The sequence below is a fragment of the Schistocerca nitens genome, chromosome 5, assembly GCF_023898315.1.
Source record: "Schistocerca nitens isolate TAMUIC-IGC-003100 chromosome 5, iqSchNite1.1, whole genome shotgun sequence".
NCBI lineage: Eukaryota > Metazoa > Arthropoda > Insecta > Orthoptera > Acrididae > Schistocerca > Schistocerca nitens.
Window position 1 is genome coordinate 741,117,348 of NC_064618.1, and position 18,578 is coordinate 741,135,925.

An 18,578-nucleotide genomic window follows, 5' to 3' on the forward strand; every position below is an offset into this window, starting at 1 on the left:
TGGATGGTTGTTGGTGCATGTGAACATGCTGCAATATGTCTCCCCAATTCATCCAATGCATACTTGATGGGATTCAAGTCTGGGGAATGGGCAGACCAGTCGATTCACCGAATATCCTCTCATTCCAAGAGCTCGTTCATCTGCACTGTCCAACGCATTGCACATTGTTATCCATAAAAAAGACATCAGGGCCGAATGCACCCCTGAAACGATGCACATGGGAATGGAGTGCAGTGTCACAATAACGTTGATCAGTGAGTGTACCGTGTTCAGAGATTTACAATCGTGCCCAGAGCATAGGGACTGGACCCAAGAGGAGTGAGGCATGCTCTTTTCAGATTAGAGCAATTTCAGTGTTGAAAATGATTCTGAACATACCACCATATGCCAAGATGTAGAAACATGTAATGTGCCCAGGAACGTTGTCAAACATGATCATTTTGGTGGCCCAGTTGTTATGGTGTGGGAATACATAATGTTGCGTGGACACACTAACTCCTAAATATTTGAACACAGTCCATTCAGCAGTCACTATTATTTTAACACTGTACTCCTTACCCAAGTGTATCTTTTGAGCAGTGCTTTTGACCCTGACATTATTTTTATTTGTGACAGTGTGCAACCACATCAAACAGCAAAGGTGGAGCAGCTCTTGGAATGAGTGGACTTTCAGCGGATTGACTAGCCTGCCTGTTCCCAATTTAAATACTATCAAGCATGTGTACCTGTCCATATGCACTAATGACTATCTGGCAGTTGTCAGCCATGCTGCTGGAGGAATGGACCTGCCTACCACAAGAACTCACACACCCTATTAAGAACCATATCTCGCCTTTTGTAATATCCAGGGGAACATCAGAAATTGTGGTGATTTCAGTGTAAATATTGTCTTTGAATAAAAATTTCATTTCTGTTCATCTCATTCCATATTTCTTCCTCCTACCTTCTGTACTATAGTGTAGCAGTTCTTTCCATATATGGCCCAAGTTTCATCAAGGTATGTTACTTGGCAGTGACACATCAAGCAGAAGACATTTTCGACTTTAAGTTTTGCGCACCAGTCAACACACATGTGCTTCAATTTTTTGAGTATATTAAACAGTGAGTTTGACAGCAGGTGACCAAAACACTGACAATGTATGTATAGTATTCATTCTCTTAAGCAACAAATGATAATGAGATGAAAAAGAAATGTAGGAAGCTAAGGCAAGAAAAAATCTTAAAGAGACCTAAATGAAACCTTGCTGATGATCACAACAAAAAAGTGGAGTAAAGTCATGAATAAGAGAGAAAGAAAATAACACTGGAATCAAAAAGGTAGCAGGAAGAAAAAGATTACAAAACTACCTCATTTCTCAGCAGAAAGGAAAAGCTCCAATTTTCAACCAAATAATGGGAATGATGTTCTATTTCCATTTGGTAAATGTTATGCATACCGTAAGGTACTAGCAGTGATTCTTAACCTATCACCATGTAAGTTACAGGTTCCACTACATGCAGCACACTTCTTTGAAACTCTTCCAACCTATCCTTTTTCGTAGTGTCTTTTGGATGTAGTCATCATTTCATACTTACAAGACTTGTTCATCCATAATCACTGTCTTTTCATTCAGTTTTTCACTAGTAAAGAAAGCAGTTGTGTGATGTAAGGCCACAGCTATACAGATAATGTGATCAAGCATTATCATGAAAGAACACTTTCTTCTTGGATAGGTTGTTTTAAGCAGCTGTGCGAGTTGAGCTCAGTCTGTGTCAGAGTAGCCAAATCATTGACAAACGTGTACAGAAGGGGGAAAAGTTACTTCACCATTACATGCGCATGCAGCATACCTATATCAACAACAGTTGTTTATTCCATACCTGACACATTCACACCTATTAATATGTAATATTGAGTTTGGTTATAGGATCACAATAGCCAAGCTTTAGACATTCTTTTGTGTAAAATAAAAATGCAGCACAAAGAAAAAAATCACATAACAAAAAGGAATTACAGTAGTTCCATCAATGCTTCCTGCCATAGTAGAATGATATGACAACAGGGAAATGAGCAGGAGATTAAGCTCATGCCCTGGTTAGTGTGTGTTATGCAGGTAGAATCAGCTTGTGAATGGTTGCATTTACCTGGCTGGAATATTCTCTGAAAATGGTCAAGACATAGGCACATCCACATGGGAAAGAAACTGAAAGTTATTCTGTATTAAACATACGAGGTGGATTCCAATATTTTCGGGACTGGTGCTGTCATCTGGAAAGTAGGAGTAGTAGATCTTTGCACCGCTAGGTGGCGAGTGCTGCATATCTGATGAGTCAGTGTGCGGAGTGGTATTCAGCTGGGAGGACATGTTATGTGTCCACAGTGATTTCCGCAATACTCTATGTTTGGTGTGTGGCAATTTTATGATGGATCCACAAACAGAACAGCGCGTGTGTATCAAATTTTGTGCGAATCACGGGAAAAGTGTTATGGAGAGCCTTCCAATGATTCAATAAGTGTTTGGGGGACAGCGCATGAGCCGTATGCGTGTCTTTGAGTGGCATGCTCGGTTCAGCGCTGGCTGCACAGACGTCGAAGATGATGCTCACACTGGAAGAGATGATGCTCACACTGGAAGGCCCGTTAGCCGCACAATGCCAGACATTGTTGCCAAACTTCAACAATTGGTTCGTGCGGATCGACGTCGAACCATTCAATACCTTGCAGATGAAGTGGGTATTGGTTATGGGACATATTAACAAATGTTGACTGATGAATTGGGCATGCATCGTGTCACCGCAAAATTTGTGCCAAGGATCTTGACTGCTGATTAGAAGGCACAGTGTGTTGAAGTGTGCACGGACCTTCATCAGACCCCATCTGATGATCCAACCTTCTTGTCACGGTTTATCACCAGCGACGAGAGCTGAATTTATGATTATGACCCAGAGACAAAGCAACAATCGTCCCAGTGGAATATCCCGGGCTCTCCAACATCAAAAAAAGTGAGACAGGTGAAGGGCAAATCATTATTTTCTTTGATACCAAGGGAACTGTGCACAAAGAATTCATTCCACCCAATGGCTCCATGAAAATGTGTGGCAATGACGGCCCAAACTTGGGCATCAAGTGAACTGACTGCTGCATCACAAAAACACGCCCTGTCACACGTCCTTGCTCACCAGAACCTTTTTGGCAAAAAACGACATGGCAGTTGTACCCCACCCACCGTACTCATCAGATTTGGCACCTTGCGACTTCGCGTTATTCCCAAAACAGAAACTCAAATTGATAGGCCGTTGCTTCAACACTCTAGAGAGAATCCAAGAAGCATAGCTGGCAGTGATAATCACCCTCAAAGAACAGGACTTCCACAAAACGTTTGACCAGTGGCAGAAGCACTGGGACCAGTGTGTATGTGCAGATGGGATCTACTTCGAGGATGATGGTGACCATTAGGTTTTAAACAGAATGAGATTTTCACTCTGCAGCGGAGTGTGCGCTGATATGAAACTTCCTGGCAGATTAAAACTGTGTGCCCGACCGAGACTCGAACTCGGGACCTTTGCCTTTCGCGGGCAAGTGCTCTACCAAGTTTCATATCAGCGCACACTCCACTGCAGAGTGAAAATCTCATTCTGGAAACATCCCCCAGGCTGTGGCTAAGTCATGTCTCCGCAATATCCTTTCTTTCAGGAGTGCTAGTTCTGCATGGTTCGCAGGAGAGCTTCTGTAAAGTTTGGAAGGTAGGAGACGAGGTACTGGCAGAAGTAAAGCTGTGAGTACCGGGCGTGAGTCGTGCTTCGGTAGCTCAGTTGGTAGAGCACTTGCCCGTGAAAGGCAAAGGTCCCGAGTTCGAGTCTCGGTCGGGCACACAGTTTTAATCTGCCAGGAAGTTTCAGGTTTTAAACAGATGGCAGCACCAGTCCTGAAAATTTTGGATAGTGCCTCATAGCTTGTAATTTTGTAGAATTCCTTGCCATTTCAATACACTTCATTTTCATATTACTTTATTGTCCAAAACTAATCTGAGAAATTTAGAAATTGATATATGTAAAAATATTAAAGCTCTTACTGTAATGTCTTTCATCTTTCAAGAGAGGTTGGGGGCAGAGGTGTCATAAGCCACCCCCCACCTTTAGAGCCACGCTGACCTCCATCTGCATCAAGGTGGCCAAAATAAGAGTTAGTAAAGTGTCGATTTCCCTCCTACTTTCTACACTCTAGTAATCTCGTCAATAAGTAATAAAACTGCATGACATTAATGATGGGTGATCTTGAGGTCTAACATTATCTCTCTGAAGCACTATGACACAGATGTTGACAGTCTTTTATCTACAACATTTTTTCCCCAACACTTGAGGCTTTCATGAAACAAATTGGTTACACATGTGTCATTCAAAGTATTTTCCATCGCTGGCCACTACTTTCTCCCATCTTTCGGGCAGTGTACAAATCCCGCGTTGAAAAAATTGTTCATCTTTTGAAGCGATCCACGAATTGATCCAATTTGTGACTTCTTCGTGAGATCGGAAGTGTTGATTAGCCAGGCGATGCACTATTGATCTAAACAGGTGATAGTCAGAGAGAGCAATGTATGGAGAATATGACGGGTGGGGTAGGACTTCCCATTTTAATGTTTCCGAGGATGTTTTGACCTCTTTTTGCAGTGTGGGGTCGAAGCATTGTCTGCAAAATCACTTTATCGTGCCTCACTGAATTGCGGCCATTTGTCTTTTAATGCTCTGCTTAAACGCAATAATTGTGTTCAATAACGAGCACCTGTGATTGTTTCACTTGGTTTTAACACCTCATAGTACACGACGCTGAGCTGGTCCCACCAAATGCAGAGTATGATCTTGGAGCTGTGAATATTCGGTTCGGCCATCGACGTGGAAGCATGGCTGGGATATCCCCAGACATTTTGCATTTAGGGTTATCGTAATGAACCCATATTCCATACCTGGTCACAATGCAATGCAGAAATCCCTTCCGTCTTTGCCTCTGAAGCAACTATTCACAAACACACAAATGCCGTACAACGCCTCTTGGTTTCAGCTTTCATGGGACCCAAGTTCCTTCTTTCTGAATCATGCCCATTGCCTTGAGATGTTTTGAAATGGCTTGCTGTGTCACTCCCACTAACTGTGCCAATTCTTCTCGAGTTTGACACGAGTCTTCACTCAGCAATGTCTCCAATTCTGCATCTTCAAAAACATTCTCTCTTCCATCACTATGCCAGTTTACAACATTAAAATCACTGTTCTTGAAGCGTTGAAACCACTCACGACACGTTCTTTCACTAACAGCGTCCTTACCATACGTACTCGAGAGCATTCAATGAGACTCTGCCACTATTTTCTTCATATTGAAACAAAACAGTAACACCTCCCGCAAGTGACGATAATTTGGCTCGTAAACTGACATTTTCAATCAAGAACAACTTTATTATGCAGACACAAATCGACCAAGTTTGAATGAGGTTATGTTGACCGAGGTCCAAGCTAACTGCCTGACGTCTGCGATCTGTTTCTTTCAACCGCTGTCGCCACCTATCAGCAAACGGCGGAAGCAAAGTTTCCAGAATGAGATTTTCACTCTGCAGCGGAGTGTGCGCTGATATGAAGTTTCGGAAGCAAACTTTGCTTGCACAGTATAAAACAACTGTTCAACACAACTGTCCTTTCCAGTGTGACATTCACAGGCTGTCAACTGATGAAAGTTGTATGAATAGTTAAGTCTCTGCTTACACTGCATATATAGAGTATGCACAGATCTAATCACAAAAACTTTCGCATTGCCTGCTGTGTGAGGTGTACATGAAGAAATTCACTTTGATATTCATTAAAACATTATGAAATATTGGCTTCCCTAATGTATTTCCTGGTGTACAGGAGTGATAAGACCTGCATTTCACTGGCACTGCTTAACACAATAGCAAAACCTCAATAACGTTTTCACCTTTGCCATGAAGAGGTATATCAATGCCCAAATTATCACTGTCCATTATTCACACCTTTCTGTGACATTTGTCATTTTTCTTCCTGGACGTAGGCCATTGTTTTTAAAATACATTCAACAGATTTTATTTCACTTAAGTTCTCCTAGTCACACTCCTTCTCCCATTACATTGTGTCTGACCCCCTTTTTTAACCCTTAACTGCAGTTATGGCATCGACACCTGTGCATCATATTTCACAAGGCAAATTTAAATTAATTTAAAGAGTGACCTACTACACTTGAGAACTTGCTGTAAGCACAATTTGGTACATCGCATCCTTTCCACATGAAATATTGCTTGCCAAGCTGCCCATTTCCCTGGAGCAGATGCATACTATTTTTGCTGAGTAGTACTTGTCAATCACAACAATATTTTTCGAGCCTAGTTATGTGTGCGTATATTACCATACCTAATTTTCAGAAAAAAACGCTAGGATGATCCTTTGTGTTCTAAGCAGGTTCACATCACAAAATCAAGCACAATTTCTGTAATACTGTTAAAAATGTGATATCAGGTAGCTACAATGCTGGACACTAAAACTGGAGCACCATGAAGGGGCCTGCAACAAACAACTTGGTACTAAGTGCTTAGATACACAAATTATTAGCATATCAGCACTGTCAAACCCAAGCCTCGCCATCCTGGTATAATTTTTCTGTGATTTCCCTAAATCACTTCAGGCAAATGCTGGGTTGGTTCCTTTGAAAGGGCATGCCCAACTTCCATCCCTATCTGATGGGACCGATGACCTCACTGCTTGGTCCCCTCCACCCAACCAACCAAGCACTGGCGCCCATACTAGATAGGAGTAACACAATCTATGTTCTGTATATAAGGAAGGATTGCATCACAATTTTCTCATTCAGAAATCCCATTGAGAGTTGATTTTCTGTGAGATTATGTTAGACCTCATGTGGAAAAGGAGAAATGTCTAATGGTACGTTTCAGAATTTGACAATGGCAGGACTGTGGACACCCAAGACTGGTTTACCATTATGGGATATTGCTGAACACATCGGTCGTGATCCCAGATTGTCATGTGAATATGGAATTTATGGGGTACAGACGGAGTAAACAGCATGGAAGATCTCAATAGCCCCTTGCAACCTGCACCGAAGAAGACATTGTTTGCTTGGGTGCATAGCATTATAGAGCCACATTGCATTACAGCCACAGTGTAACAATGTCTCAAGTATCGTGGGCAGTCAGCAAAGCAACACTGTTTTGGCTATCCCTTAATGGCTCTAGAGAGTGGTGCACTTGTTGACAACTCAACACAGGAGTGGCACCTCGCAGCTGCACAAGAGGTGCAACTGTGTGGAGGGTCCAAGGAGAATGAACATTGCTCCAGTGCATCCACCATCATGTGCCCTGCACATTGTGTGATGGTATCGGATGCCATTGGATACACAACTCATATCCGGTAATTTGGACAGTAGGTACTACATTTCTGACATGTTAATGGCTGTTGGATGTGCCACACCTTCAAGGCGCCCCAAAATTATCTTTCAGCAAGATAACATAAAACCCATGGTATCCTGACTAACATAGTACAAAGGGTGTTCCACTGGTCCTCTGGCCAGCATTTTTCCACTTGCCAGGAGATCGATATACCTCCACTCGCTAGCACCTATAACTGATGAACTCTAGAAGCAACAGGGAATGAGATACACATTATCTTTCATCGTAGTTCAGTTGAACTCAATGCCCACCTAGTTTAGACTCACCAAATTTTACACCCCGTATAAATTTAATGATTTATTTTTTCCAGTAAACTGTATATGCACAATAATTTACAATTCCTTTCATACAAGTGATATGCATCACACTTTGAGTTGTGGCTATTTAGAAGTCTCACAAACAGTGAACTTGTTTTAAGTCGATATGCTGTCGAGAAATGTACACTTTTTATGACATGCATACCATAACAGTGATAGACACTACTGCTTTGGAAGTCGCTATCCCCTCTTTCATTTTTCTTCATCACTGTAGCTAAATTCTCAGAAGATATTGTCATACCTTTAGTTCTGTCTGATTGAATATAACATTTACTTGTACATTTATTAGATGCCATTGTACTGCATGAACGTAAGTGTGAACAACTCAAAGATTCAGTTCCAGAGTCTGAAAATAGTTTCCATCCAGTAACTTATGTAGGACCACTATCATCACCCAACACAGTTGCATTTATCCATATGCTTAGTGTCCAAATAAATCTCTCACTCTTGCAGCCTAGTGTGAACTGTCAAATTTTCTGGCAGACTAGAACTGTGTGCCAGCCTGGGACTCAAATCCAGAATCTTGGATAATACAACAGCTACTGGCAGAAGTGAAATTGTATGGACTGTGAGTCGCACTTTGTAAGAGTACTGTCCACAATAAGCAAGGTTCCACGTAAAAATCCCACTGAAAAACAGCAGTTTTGATGGGCCAGAAAGTTTTCAAACACCCACTGATATTTTCATCCTCACGGAGAAAATAGGAAAGGCTCCAAAGGAGGGACACATTTCCCCAACTCCAGTTTGAGAGGAGCTGTCGCATGACAGGCTGCAATGTGAACTTTCGTATGTTCCAGCAACAGCAATCTTGGACAGTCACAGGCATGCACAGAGTGAAAACCACATTCAAACAGGGCCACTGACTATTTCCAGTTGTTCCTGTCTAGACAGTGGACCCAAACCAGTCACAGACAATTGGTAACTGTCAAAATTAGTCTAAGGATTTTCCTCAAACTGATAGTCTTGCATATGTTCAAAGCAGCTTTTCAACCTGCAGCAAGTCATTCCTCACTTATCAACTGTAGGCCACTTCAGCTTAATTCCTTTTCCAAATATTTTTGTCAGCTTAAGGTGTGTGTGTGTGTGTGTGTGTGTGTGTGTATATATATATATATATATATATATATATATATATATATATATATATATATTTGGGGGAGGGGGGAGATTTTCCTCATAATTAAGGAAAGTTCTTCCATAAAGTCCATTCCAAGATGTTAACTTTAAGGAAGTAGTTACTTCCACAACAAAGAGAAAAAAATTTCACATATTTAATTGATGATAAATATGCCTGCAAAAAACTGGCAGTTTGCATCGGAAATCACCTACAACCAGTGTTTGGCTACACAAACTATACCCACACTTAATGAATATTTTTAATCCTAGCAGTTCGTTTTACTGTTTCTAAAGGGACAATTGAATACAGACATTTACACTGTCCTTTTTCAATTTCTTTGAGACTTGTCACAAAGTGGGTGAAAATTAACACAACACTTTTTGATGGCAATTCTGTGCAGAAGATAGCAACTGAATACACCGATCATTATGTGGAAATGGGCTCGTCACTGCCTCACAGATTAATGCACTAACAACTAATTCTTTTATGACAAGGGCAAATTATAAGTTGTAAGCAGGTTGCTATTAAATTCACATTCAGTGACAATATATATCATGCATACACCACACGTGTGTGTGTGTTTTATTCAAGTTTCTGAACAGTGATGCAAAGAATGAGTAAGTCATAGGGATTCTTCCAGTTGATCATGGTAATGCCTCTCAGTTTAGTCAGTGCATAAGCAAAAATATTTGCACTGCACTGCTGCCTCCAACTCTCATGGCAGGCACTAAGCTCTAGGAAAATACAAGACATCAGTTCATTACTTGCACTCACATTGCACAGATGCTACAGTCAAGTTCATAGCAAGCCAAGTATAACAATGCTGTTATTTGAATCTTCATTTCTACTTTGATAATAGGCACTGTAATACACTTTCACAAATGCCCGTTACTACTGCGTTGTCCATGTAAATTCCTGTTAAGCTACTAAAGGTCGTACCATAATTTTTATTTGTAATATTGTTGCTTTTAGTTCAGGACCCAAAGAAGTTCTGAAAAAATTTCAGTGTATTTAAATCAGGGCACTTATCTTCTGCTGCTTTGAAATGACAAAATTTGTGGCAGTATTGTTTTGGTTGTACTACCAAGAAACTTTACTGTTTTATTTTCATATAAAACAATACTTGTCTAGCCATTATATGGTGTGGTAGAGAGAAGTTCTCCCCTCCCCCCCCCCCCCCCCCCCAACACAAACATGGCATGTTTGCCTACAGTTTATAATTTGTTATGTACTTCATTGCTGGATATCTGGGCTGCAGCTCCATGTAGTAGGTATATAAAGTGAAAACAAAACTAAAAATCTTTGACAACAATTACATTGCTTTCACTGGCAAACTTTTTCCTTGTCTTTCACTGCTGTAGCAACTGGCACCCGCAGCAGAGCTGCACACCTCACACCCTGGGGCCATCAGCAGCAACAGCAAAGCCATGTGCCTAGCCCGGCGGTGAAACAAATCACTAAGTGCACTACATTCATTCAGTGTTAAATATATACATAGCAACCTGCACAGCTTAAAGCAGGCGTGCTATTTGTCCAAATAAAGAATGTAGGTTTGTTTCCTCAGCCATGACCTGCATATAAATCATTTATAACAAATTTTAAATTTAGAGCAAGGAAGTCCATAGGGTATCAACGATTCTTATTGAGCCTCTTGATATACAGGCAATTATCACATTAAGTTTATTTAGGAATGAGTACAACACCTGCACTCATTAAAATTACTACTTAATTTGGCACTGCCCTACCATTACGTCTTGTGCAATAATCCCACATAATGGACATTCATTTATGAGACATTTGATATATTTTCCATGTTACAAAATTTTAACCTGCATAGCAAAATTGAATGGTTACGATTAGGATCTGTATTACTGAATCAAATAGCAAAAAATAAACTCACAATTAAAATAAATCCTGAAGACTGAAAGCCAACTAGAAGTAAATTTTGATTTAGGCATGTGCTTGGCACATATTCACACCCAGAATTTGAAGAAAGGATGCTCAGGTACCCAATCATCCTAAGGGCAAATTATTCAAACTTGTTTCAGTGTTTCAATAATGCAAAAGCTAGACAATGTTACTAATTCTATAAATATGCATTTTCTCACTCTTCTTAGAATGAGCCAAAAATTAAATTGCAGAATTATTTTAGATCTCAGCTGTAAATATTAAGGGACTGGAAGTATTACTGCACATCAAGCATTGTATGTTATGCACTAGATTGGCATTAGTTGACAGTTCCATGATAAGAGGTAGACTTTAAGTCACTTGGTTTATTTCAGATTCTCACTAACAGCAACTGTCAGGATGTGTATACAGACACACACACACACACACACACACACACACACACACACACACACACACACACACACACACACACACACACACACACTGGTAAATGCCAGAAACATGGCTGGCAGTAGCAGCAGCAGCAGAGTGTGCAGTGTTTAGCCCATAAGAGTACTTTCCAGATACGATTTACACGAATCTTAATTATGTGGATACATTAATTACTACAAACACAAATCTTGTTTTTGAACAAATGCACTTAAAAGTCATTGCTAATTTTGTAAATTGATATTTAAGCTATGTTTTATTCCTTACCAGGGATTACTTGAATTTATGTGACAAGGTGAAGTTACCCATGTTAAGAGTGACCCCTTTACATTTTATTTATGCTGTAGTGTGTGGTTCTACCTAAAAATCTTTACACTAACAATTCAGTTTTTTTTAATCAAATTGCTAAAATTTTTTACTGAAAATCTTAGAAACAAACAAATTCAGACCAAATTTTTTTTTCTGAGGTTTCACTAATTCGTCATGCAAATAGGCAGTGAGACATCTGTGATAACCCATGTTACATGCACCCAGTTTGCAAGTAAACAATGGTTAAGTACCCATCAACAAATTTTCGGTAGAATTAATTTCAAAAACTGTTACAGTACACATTTCTGGAGCACGACTTGCCTGAATATTAAAAAACCACAATTTTGCATGTAACACCAGATTGCTTCGAAACGTAACCATGCAGTTTAAAAAACCTAATATTCATTCAATTACAGCAAGATTATAGGTGCTATCTAATGTTTCACTGTTGACCATTTGTATTTCCTGTTTGCATGTGTAAATGTGTTATGACCCGTACTTTAAAGAAGAGCACTTAGCACTTTTAAAAAAGTGGGTTCCTTTCATGTGAAAATTTGCTTTAAAAAATGTAGGGGTTAAAACTGATTACCTAGGCCAGGAACCGATTACAACTGTTATTCAGATTGTTTAGTTTTACTGTCTACTTCAAACTGAGCATGTTTATGAATGTGGCACTTTCAGGAAATATAATCAATGAATACACAGAAATATGCTTCAATATAATTCATTCAGTTCTGAAAATGATACATTTACCAAAACTTGGAATGATCTGGCATACAAAAGTATAAATACAATTCAAATGACATTTTAAGCACTCAGTACTCCTCAGCACCTTCACCTTCTCCTTCAACTGAATCCATTCCCACCTCCTCATAATCTTTTTCAAGAGCAGCCAAATCTTCTCTGGCCTCTGAGAACTCCCCTTCCTCCATACCCTCACCAACATACCAATGGACAAATGCACGTTTGGCATACATGAGATCAAACTTGTGATCAAGTCGGGCCCAAGCTTCAGCAATAGCAGTTGTGTTCGATAACATGCACACAGCTCTCTGAACCTTTGCTAAATCGCCTCCAGGAACAACAGTAGGAGGCTGGTAATTTATTCCGACCTGTAAACAGAGGAATAAACCTGTTTTAATGGTAGCTTGTGAAGAAAGATCTATTTGCATACAAAATAATTTGTCAAATATGCAATCTAAAAACATTTTAGAGTCCCTATTTCCCAGTGGGCAAGTCTGCAATATACTAGAAGATATATTTGTTTTTGTAATATTTAACTGAATTATAAAAAGCTAGAGATTAGCTTTGTGGCATATCAGTGCTATTATATTTAACTCACCTTGAAACCTGTGGGACACCAATCAACAAACTGAATTGTTCGCTTTGTCTTAATGGTAGCAATGGCAGCATTAACATCCTTAGGAACGACATCACCTCTGTAAAGCATGCAGCAAGCCATGTACTTTCCATGCCTTGGGTCACATTTTACCATCTGATTGGCTGGCTCAAAGCAAGCATTTGTAATCTCTGCAACTGATAGTTGTTCATGGTATGCCTTTTCTGCCGATATGACAGGAGCATATGTGACAAGTGGAAAATGGATACGGGGGTAGGGCACAAGGTTGGTTTGGAACTCAGTCAGGTCAACATTGAGTGCACCATCAAAACGCAGAGATGCTGTGATTGAGGACACAATCTGACCAATTAACCTGTTAAGGTTTGTGTATGTAGGGCGTTCAATGTCCAGGTTTCGGCGACAGATGTCATAGATGGCCTCATTGTCAACCATGAAAGCACAATCTGAATGTTCGAGGGTAGTGTGAGTTGTAAGGATGGAATTATATGGTTCTACAACAGCAGTAGAAACTTGGGGTGCTGGATAAATTGCAAATTCCAGTTTGCTCTTCTTGCCATAGTCTACCGATAATCGTTCCATAAGCAATGATGTGAAGCCAGATCCAGTGCCACCGCCGAAAGAGTGGAAAATAAGGAACCCTTGTAACCCAGTACACTGATCCGCTAACTTCCTGATGCGATCCAACACCAAGTCCACAATCTCTTTTCCAATTGTATAGTGGCCACGTGCATAATTGTTTGCAGCATCCTCCTTGCCAGTGATGAGCTGCTCGGGGTGAAACAGCTGCCGATAGGTGCCAGTGCGTACCTCATCTGCAACAAGATAATTACCATTTAAAGTTTAAAAATGGTATTGAAGAGTAATTTATTGAAAGAAACTCATTGCAGTAAATATAAAATTTCAGCATCCATTATTTTCCCAGCTAAGTGCAAATGTTATGTTTAGTATGACTAATACAATGGAACAACTGTCAAAGAGCTGGATAATTTAAGCCCTGGGGCTCTTAAACATTTGTCTGAGGCAGTTCAGATGCACCAAAAATGATTTAGCTTGCTCCATACAGGGTTAGTCAGGCAGAATGAAACATTCAAGGGTTATAGTTTCTGAGGTTCTGAACAAATCACTACATGGACACATTCCAAATGGCTTCAGAGATAAAACAAAATGCACATTGTTATTTTTGGTATAATTCAGTACACCTCATTGATTACAATGCACCACAACAGTTTAGAGCAACTCTAGACAAACGGTTGGAGACAGGACACTTGGGTTTATCAAACTGGGAAGCTACCTCAAACTGACCTACAAAACTAAGCTGTAGCTTATGTGTGTCACCCAATAGTTGCACTATTTTTCCACTCTCTCCAAGCAAACTATCAGCTCTAGATAAAAAAAAATAGCATCTTCAGTAGGTAATGTAAGTAGTTAATTAGTTAATTTTATACTGTTCTAGAGGCCACAGTTTTTTTAAGTTATTCAAGAAAAAGGTACCAATCTCAAACCATTCAGAATATGGCATATGTTCTTATGAAGGGTTTTTGTACTGAATCATCAACATTATGTTCCAAAGCATGTACCTTTCTCCTTGACCGAGTCCATATGTAGCTCTTGTCACATGCAAATGCTGCTGTTTCAGTGTAGTATGATTATTTTACTGAACATTATCATTATGTATTAATGTTAAGCGTTCTTACCCAGATTTTCCACATTGACTTCAGTAAAATCGTTAGAAATAAGCTTTATCAAAACTTCCTACAATTCAGTGACTATCTCTAACCCCCCCCCCCCAAATAAATTTGTTTTTTGTTGCAATACAAGTGTGAATGTTCAGTAGTTTCTTCACGAAACTAAACTGCACATACTCCACTAACATGCCTCCAATATTGTGCCATTTTAACACTCAACTTTCATTTAAGTTATTATATACCACACAAGATATTTTTATAACTAAGTAAATTCATTGGCCATAGCATCAGACAAAATTTATGAAGGATCACATTAGCTTACATTAATAATGGTCACATTATGCTAACAGAAAGGGCACTTGCTGTCATTCATAGTAACCAGACACATTTATATAGGTCCTACTTACATAAATTACCTGCAGTAAGTTTGCTGCAGTACTAAAAGTTAAACAGTTAACTATCGTGATGATTGCTTACCCAAAACTCTCCTTACAACAATTTTAAGAGACCGGAGGTATGCCAGACAAAAACTGCATTAAGTTATTTTTTCTGGGTGTTTCAGTGCTGTCTCTTAACAGCAGAAACTAGACAACACAACCCCCCCGGCCAAAAAAACTTGGTGTATCCGTACTTTTCGTCCATTGCGATCCCTCTTTCAAAGACGCAGACATCACAACGAAAAACATGCAGCAGCGTTTATTGTTACAACATTAAATATAACGGACTACTTTTCAGATACAACGTTATGAAGTCCTAAACTTTAAGAAAGTATGTCTCAGCTGCAAAATAGGCCTATATTGTGATCAGTGTAGTAGAAAAAGTACTACATAGAACCTTTATGTTAACAACGGTGAAGACTACGGCAGATACAGCAAATCTAGCAGCAATACTTTCTATCAATCTACCAGTAATATTTTCTATCAGCCGTTTAGAATTTACATTCTTACAACAGCGATCACATTTCACGTGTTTTAGATAGCACCATAATACATGCCCTTTCTATGGCTACTTTTTACCTTGAACACAGTTATTATGAAACACACATTCGATACCCCGCCGCCGCCCCCTCCTCCCCCCAACCCTTTTTTTAAATTGAGTGTAGACCGAGGTGTTTGTTAAGATGTAAGATGAAAGGCGATCGTGTGGTTTAAGCTGGCGTCGACGCCAACGAATGTGAATGCGGAATAAACATTCACAGATTGCCCCGGCCTAATGCTTACGTCAACGTTTTACTTTTCATAACTGCACAAAGATCTGAAAACATTACACAGAAAAGTCTCCGATGATTATGTGGAGGCTTACTGTGGACACGCGTGTGCCATACATTAACTATGGAAAATGCACGGAAAGCCACTACGTACGGCATCAACGCATATACTAATCTTGCGCGTCTTTACAGACGTATTCATAGCAAATGGGCTAATGCACGCAGTATACTATTTGCATATTTACAAAGTCATAAATTAGCTTGCTAGCATTCATGTAACGTGCATTGCACATCGCCGATTTGGAGAGCTGCATCAAACTAGTCTCAGGACTGAAGACCACAACAACAAACTTTAACATGCGTACTTACCCACAACGGTGGGTTCAAGGTCTACGAAAACTGCCCTAGGTACATGTTTTCCTGCGCCCGTTTCGCTAAAGAATGTGTTGAAACTATCGTCTCCTCCGCCAATTGTTTTGTCTGAGGGCATCTGGCCATCAGGCTGAATTCCATGTTCCAGGCAGTACAATTCCCAGCATGCGTTCCCGATCTGTACACCGGCTTGGCCAACATGAATGGAGATGCATTCACGCTGTCAAAAAACACAGAAATTAGTAAACCACTCTTTTAACGTTTTACCTAACGCTAATAATTGACTCTGAGTACTTACCATGGTAAATAATCAACACACTAGTCACACACAGAAAAACCGTTACAACAACCCAGTCGTTCAGGAGCAGCAACCACGACGCTTTTCCCAAACGGACAGTGAAGCTAGCTGGAACACGCCGGTACTTATACCCTCTATGACGTCAGCTAGGCAGGCACCCTGATTGGTTGCTGGAAGTAGCCTGACGTCATGGGCAGCACGGCCACCGTATCTTCGCTCCGCATTGGTCCTTTCAATTTTTCAAATAGAGATACAAATTCAAGTGAATCATTCATTTTATTCATTAGTTTCGTCTTTATTTTTGCATTGTGCTCCAATTTCTCATATTTTTAAAATAAGAGATCGTAATATCACGTCGTGACTATAAGACCGCCCTTTCGCTGGCACCAGACGGCTAAAAAAGTAATCAATATCCACAAAAAATTAAGCCTGTAATTTGTATTGTCCTTATAATGAAGTATTTCTCTTACATTACGCGCTTATAACTAACGTCATCGTGTTGATTTATTTTCCATAGCACGTGTGTGTATGCTGCTCATTACAAAGTTTCACTTTTACAGCGACGACTCACACAGAAATAAAAACAGTATAAGGAACACTTAAAGCGTGACTGAATGGTGGCAACATCCGCAATTGTAGGGCGTTCGAAGGAAGCGCATCAACTTGGTGTCAGTTTCTAATTGCATTTGTGCTACGTTGTATAACTGAGGGACAATTACCACCGCGTCTTGTAAATAACATTAGACACTGATACAATTATGCCTCTGTAAGTTTAAAGTTTTCACCACTACACGTAACTACCGGAAGCAGAGTGCAAAATTGCGCGTCGTCAGAAACAGGCGGTATTCAAACCATCGACACTTCAGAAATCGTCTGCCGGCCGAAGTGGCCGTGCGGTTAAAGGCGCTGCAGTCTGGAACCGCAGGACCGCTACGGTCGCAGGTTCGAATCCTGCCTCGGGCATGGATGTTTGTGATGTCCTTAGGTTAGTTAGGTTTAACTAGTTCTAAGTTCTAGGGGACTAATGACCTCAGCAGTTGAGTCCCATAGTGCTCAGAGCCATTTGAACCATTCAGAAATCGTCTGTCTTTGCAGTGGTTACTATATGATTCATGCTGATTTTGATTTTTATAACTACGGTCAGGGGCCCAGGTACATCGCAGAGTTTTATTTCCTTTAAGTTGCAAGCCATGCTCATGTTCCTTTTTTAAGTCTTGCATTTACGTGTCTGCTTGCTGAACTAATTAGAATGATGTGAACCTCCTATGGATGCCCATGCATTAAATTGTTTGGCGCGGGGGGAGGGGGGGGGGGCTAGACCTGGGGTATGGAATATTTTTAATGCCTTGGAAGACGAATTGCGACTTGTAAGTAGCCATAAAAAAAAGTTCCCGTTCCGACTCAAAATCGCTTTTAAGCCATTTTCTTGACAGGAAAACACCTGGCTGCACTGTATTTCACCGAGCATAGGCGCCCTTGATACCTCCTCCACTCTTTTACCATACGATGATAATTCCTTCGTTAAACATAATCATTATTACGTGTGTTATGCGAACAGGTAACTGCAAGCATACTTGCTCATTTATGTGATTGGATTAGGGGGATGAACAACTTTGGCGCTATAAAGCAATACACCCTTCCCACTTTTTCTCTATGAATTATCTGATGACAAGGAATGACAAAAGCAAGTATCTGCTTATAAGGATAACACCTTTTGCATGATGCAATGTTGATATTTATTACGCCCAACTCGTTTAACCTTTTGTGTTAAATATATCGTCAGTGAGCTTACCTCAGCAACATACAGCAAAAGGTCATTTATTCACAATGTTGAAATTGGCTGTGATGTGGGGTCTGAGTGCGGTACAGTTAAATGGCGGGTGCCCCAGGGATCAGTGTTGGGGCCACTCTTGTTCCTTATTTATATAAATGATATGCCCTCTAGTATTATGGGTAACTCTAAAATATTTCTGTTTCCTGACGACACTAGCTTGATAGTAAATGATGTTATGTGCAACATTGGCCTGGTTTCAAATAGTGCATTTCATGACATAAGTTCATGGCTTTTATAAAATAAACTAACGCTAAATCACAGTAAGACTCAGTTTTTACAGTTTATAACACACAATTGAAC

The 18,578-nt window shown here is 40.1% G+C and overlaps 1 protein-coding gene and 1 non-coding gene across 2 annotated transcripts; one reads left to right on the top strand and one right to left on the bottom strand.

The window, feature by feature from the left end:
* The first annotated feature begins 3,776 nt into the window (after positions 1–3,776).
* Trnas-uga (transfer RNA serine (anticodon UGA)) lies at positions 3,777–3,851 on the top strand. The gene has a single exon. It is a non-coding gene; the product is annotated as a tRNA-Ser (tRNA).
* An 8,379-nt stretch (positions 3,852–12,230) lies between these two features.
* LOC126260147 (tubulin alpha-1 chain) lies at positions 12,231–16,668 on the bottom strand. Its single transcript, XM_049957402.1, has 4 exons — positions 16,445–16,668; positions 16,144–16,366; positions 12,865–13,694; positions 12,231–12,634 (listed from the first exon to the last, which is right to left on the bottom strand). Exons 1-4 carry the CDS (start codon positions 16,445–16,447, stop codon positions 12,338–12,340), a joined length of 1,353 nt encoding a protein of 450 aa, XP_049813359.1. The 5' UTR covers positions 16,448–16,668; the 3' UTR covers positions 12,231–12,337.
* Positions 16,669–18,578: the final 1,910 nt, after the last annotated feature.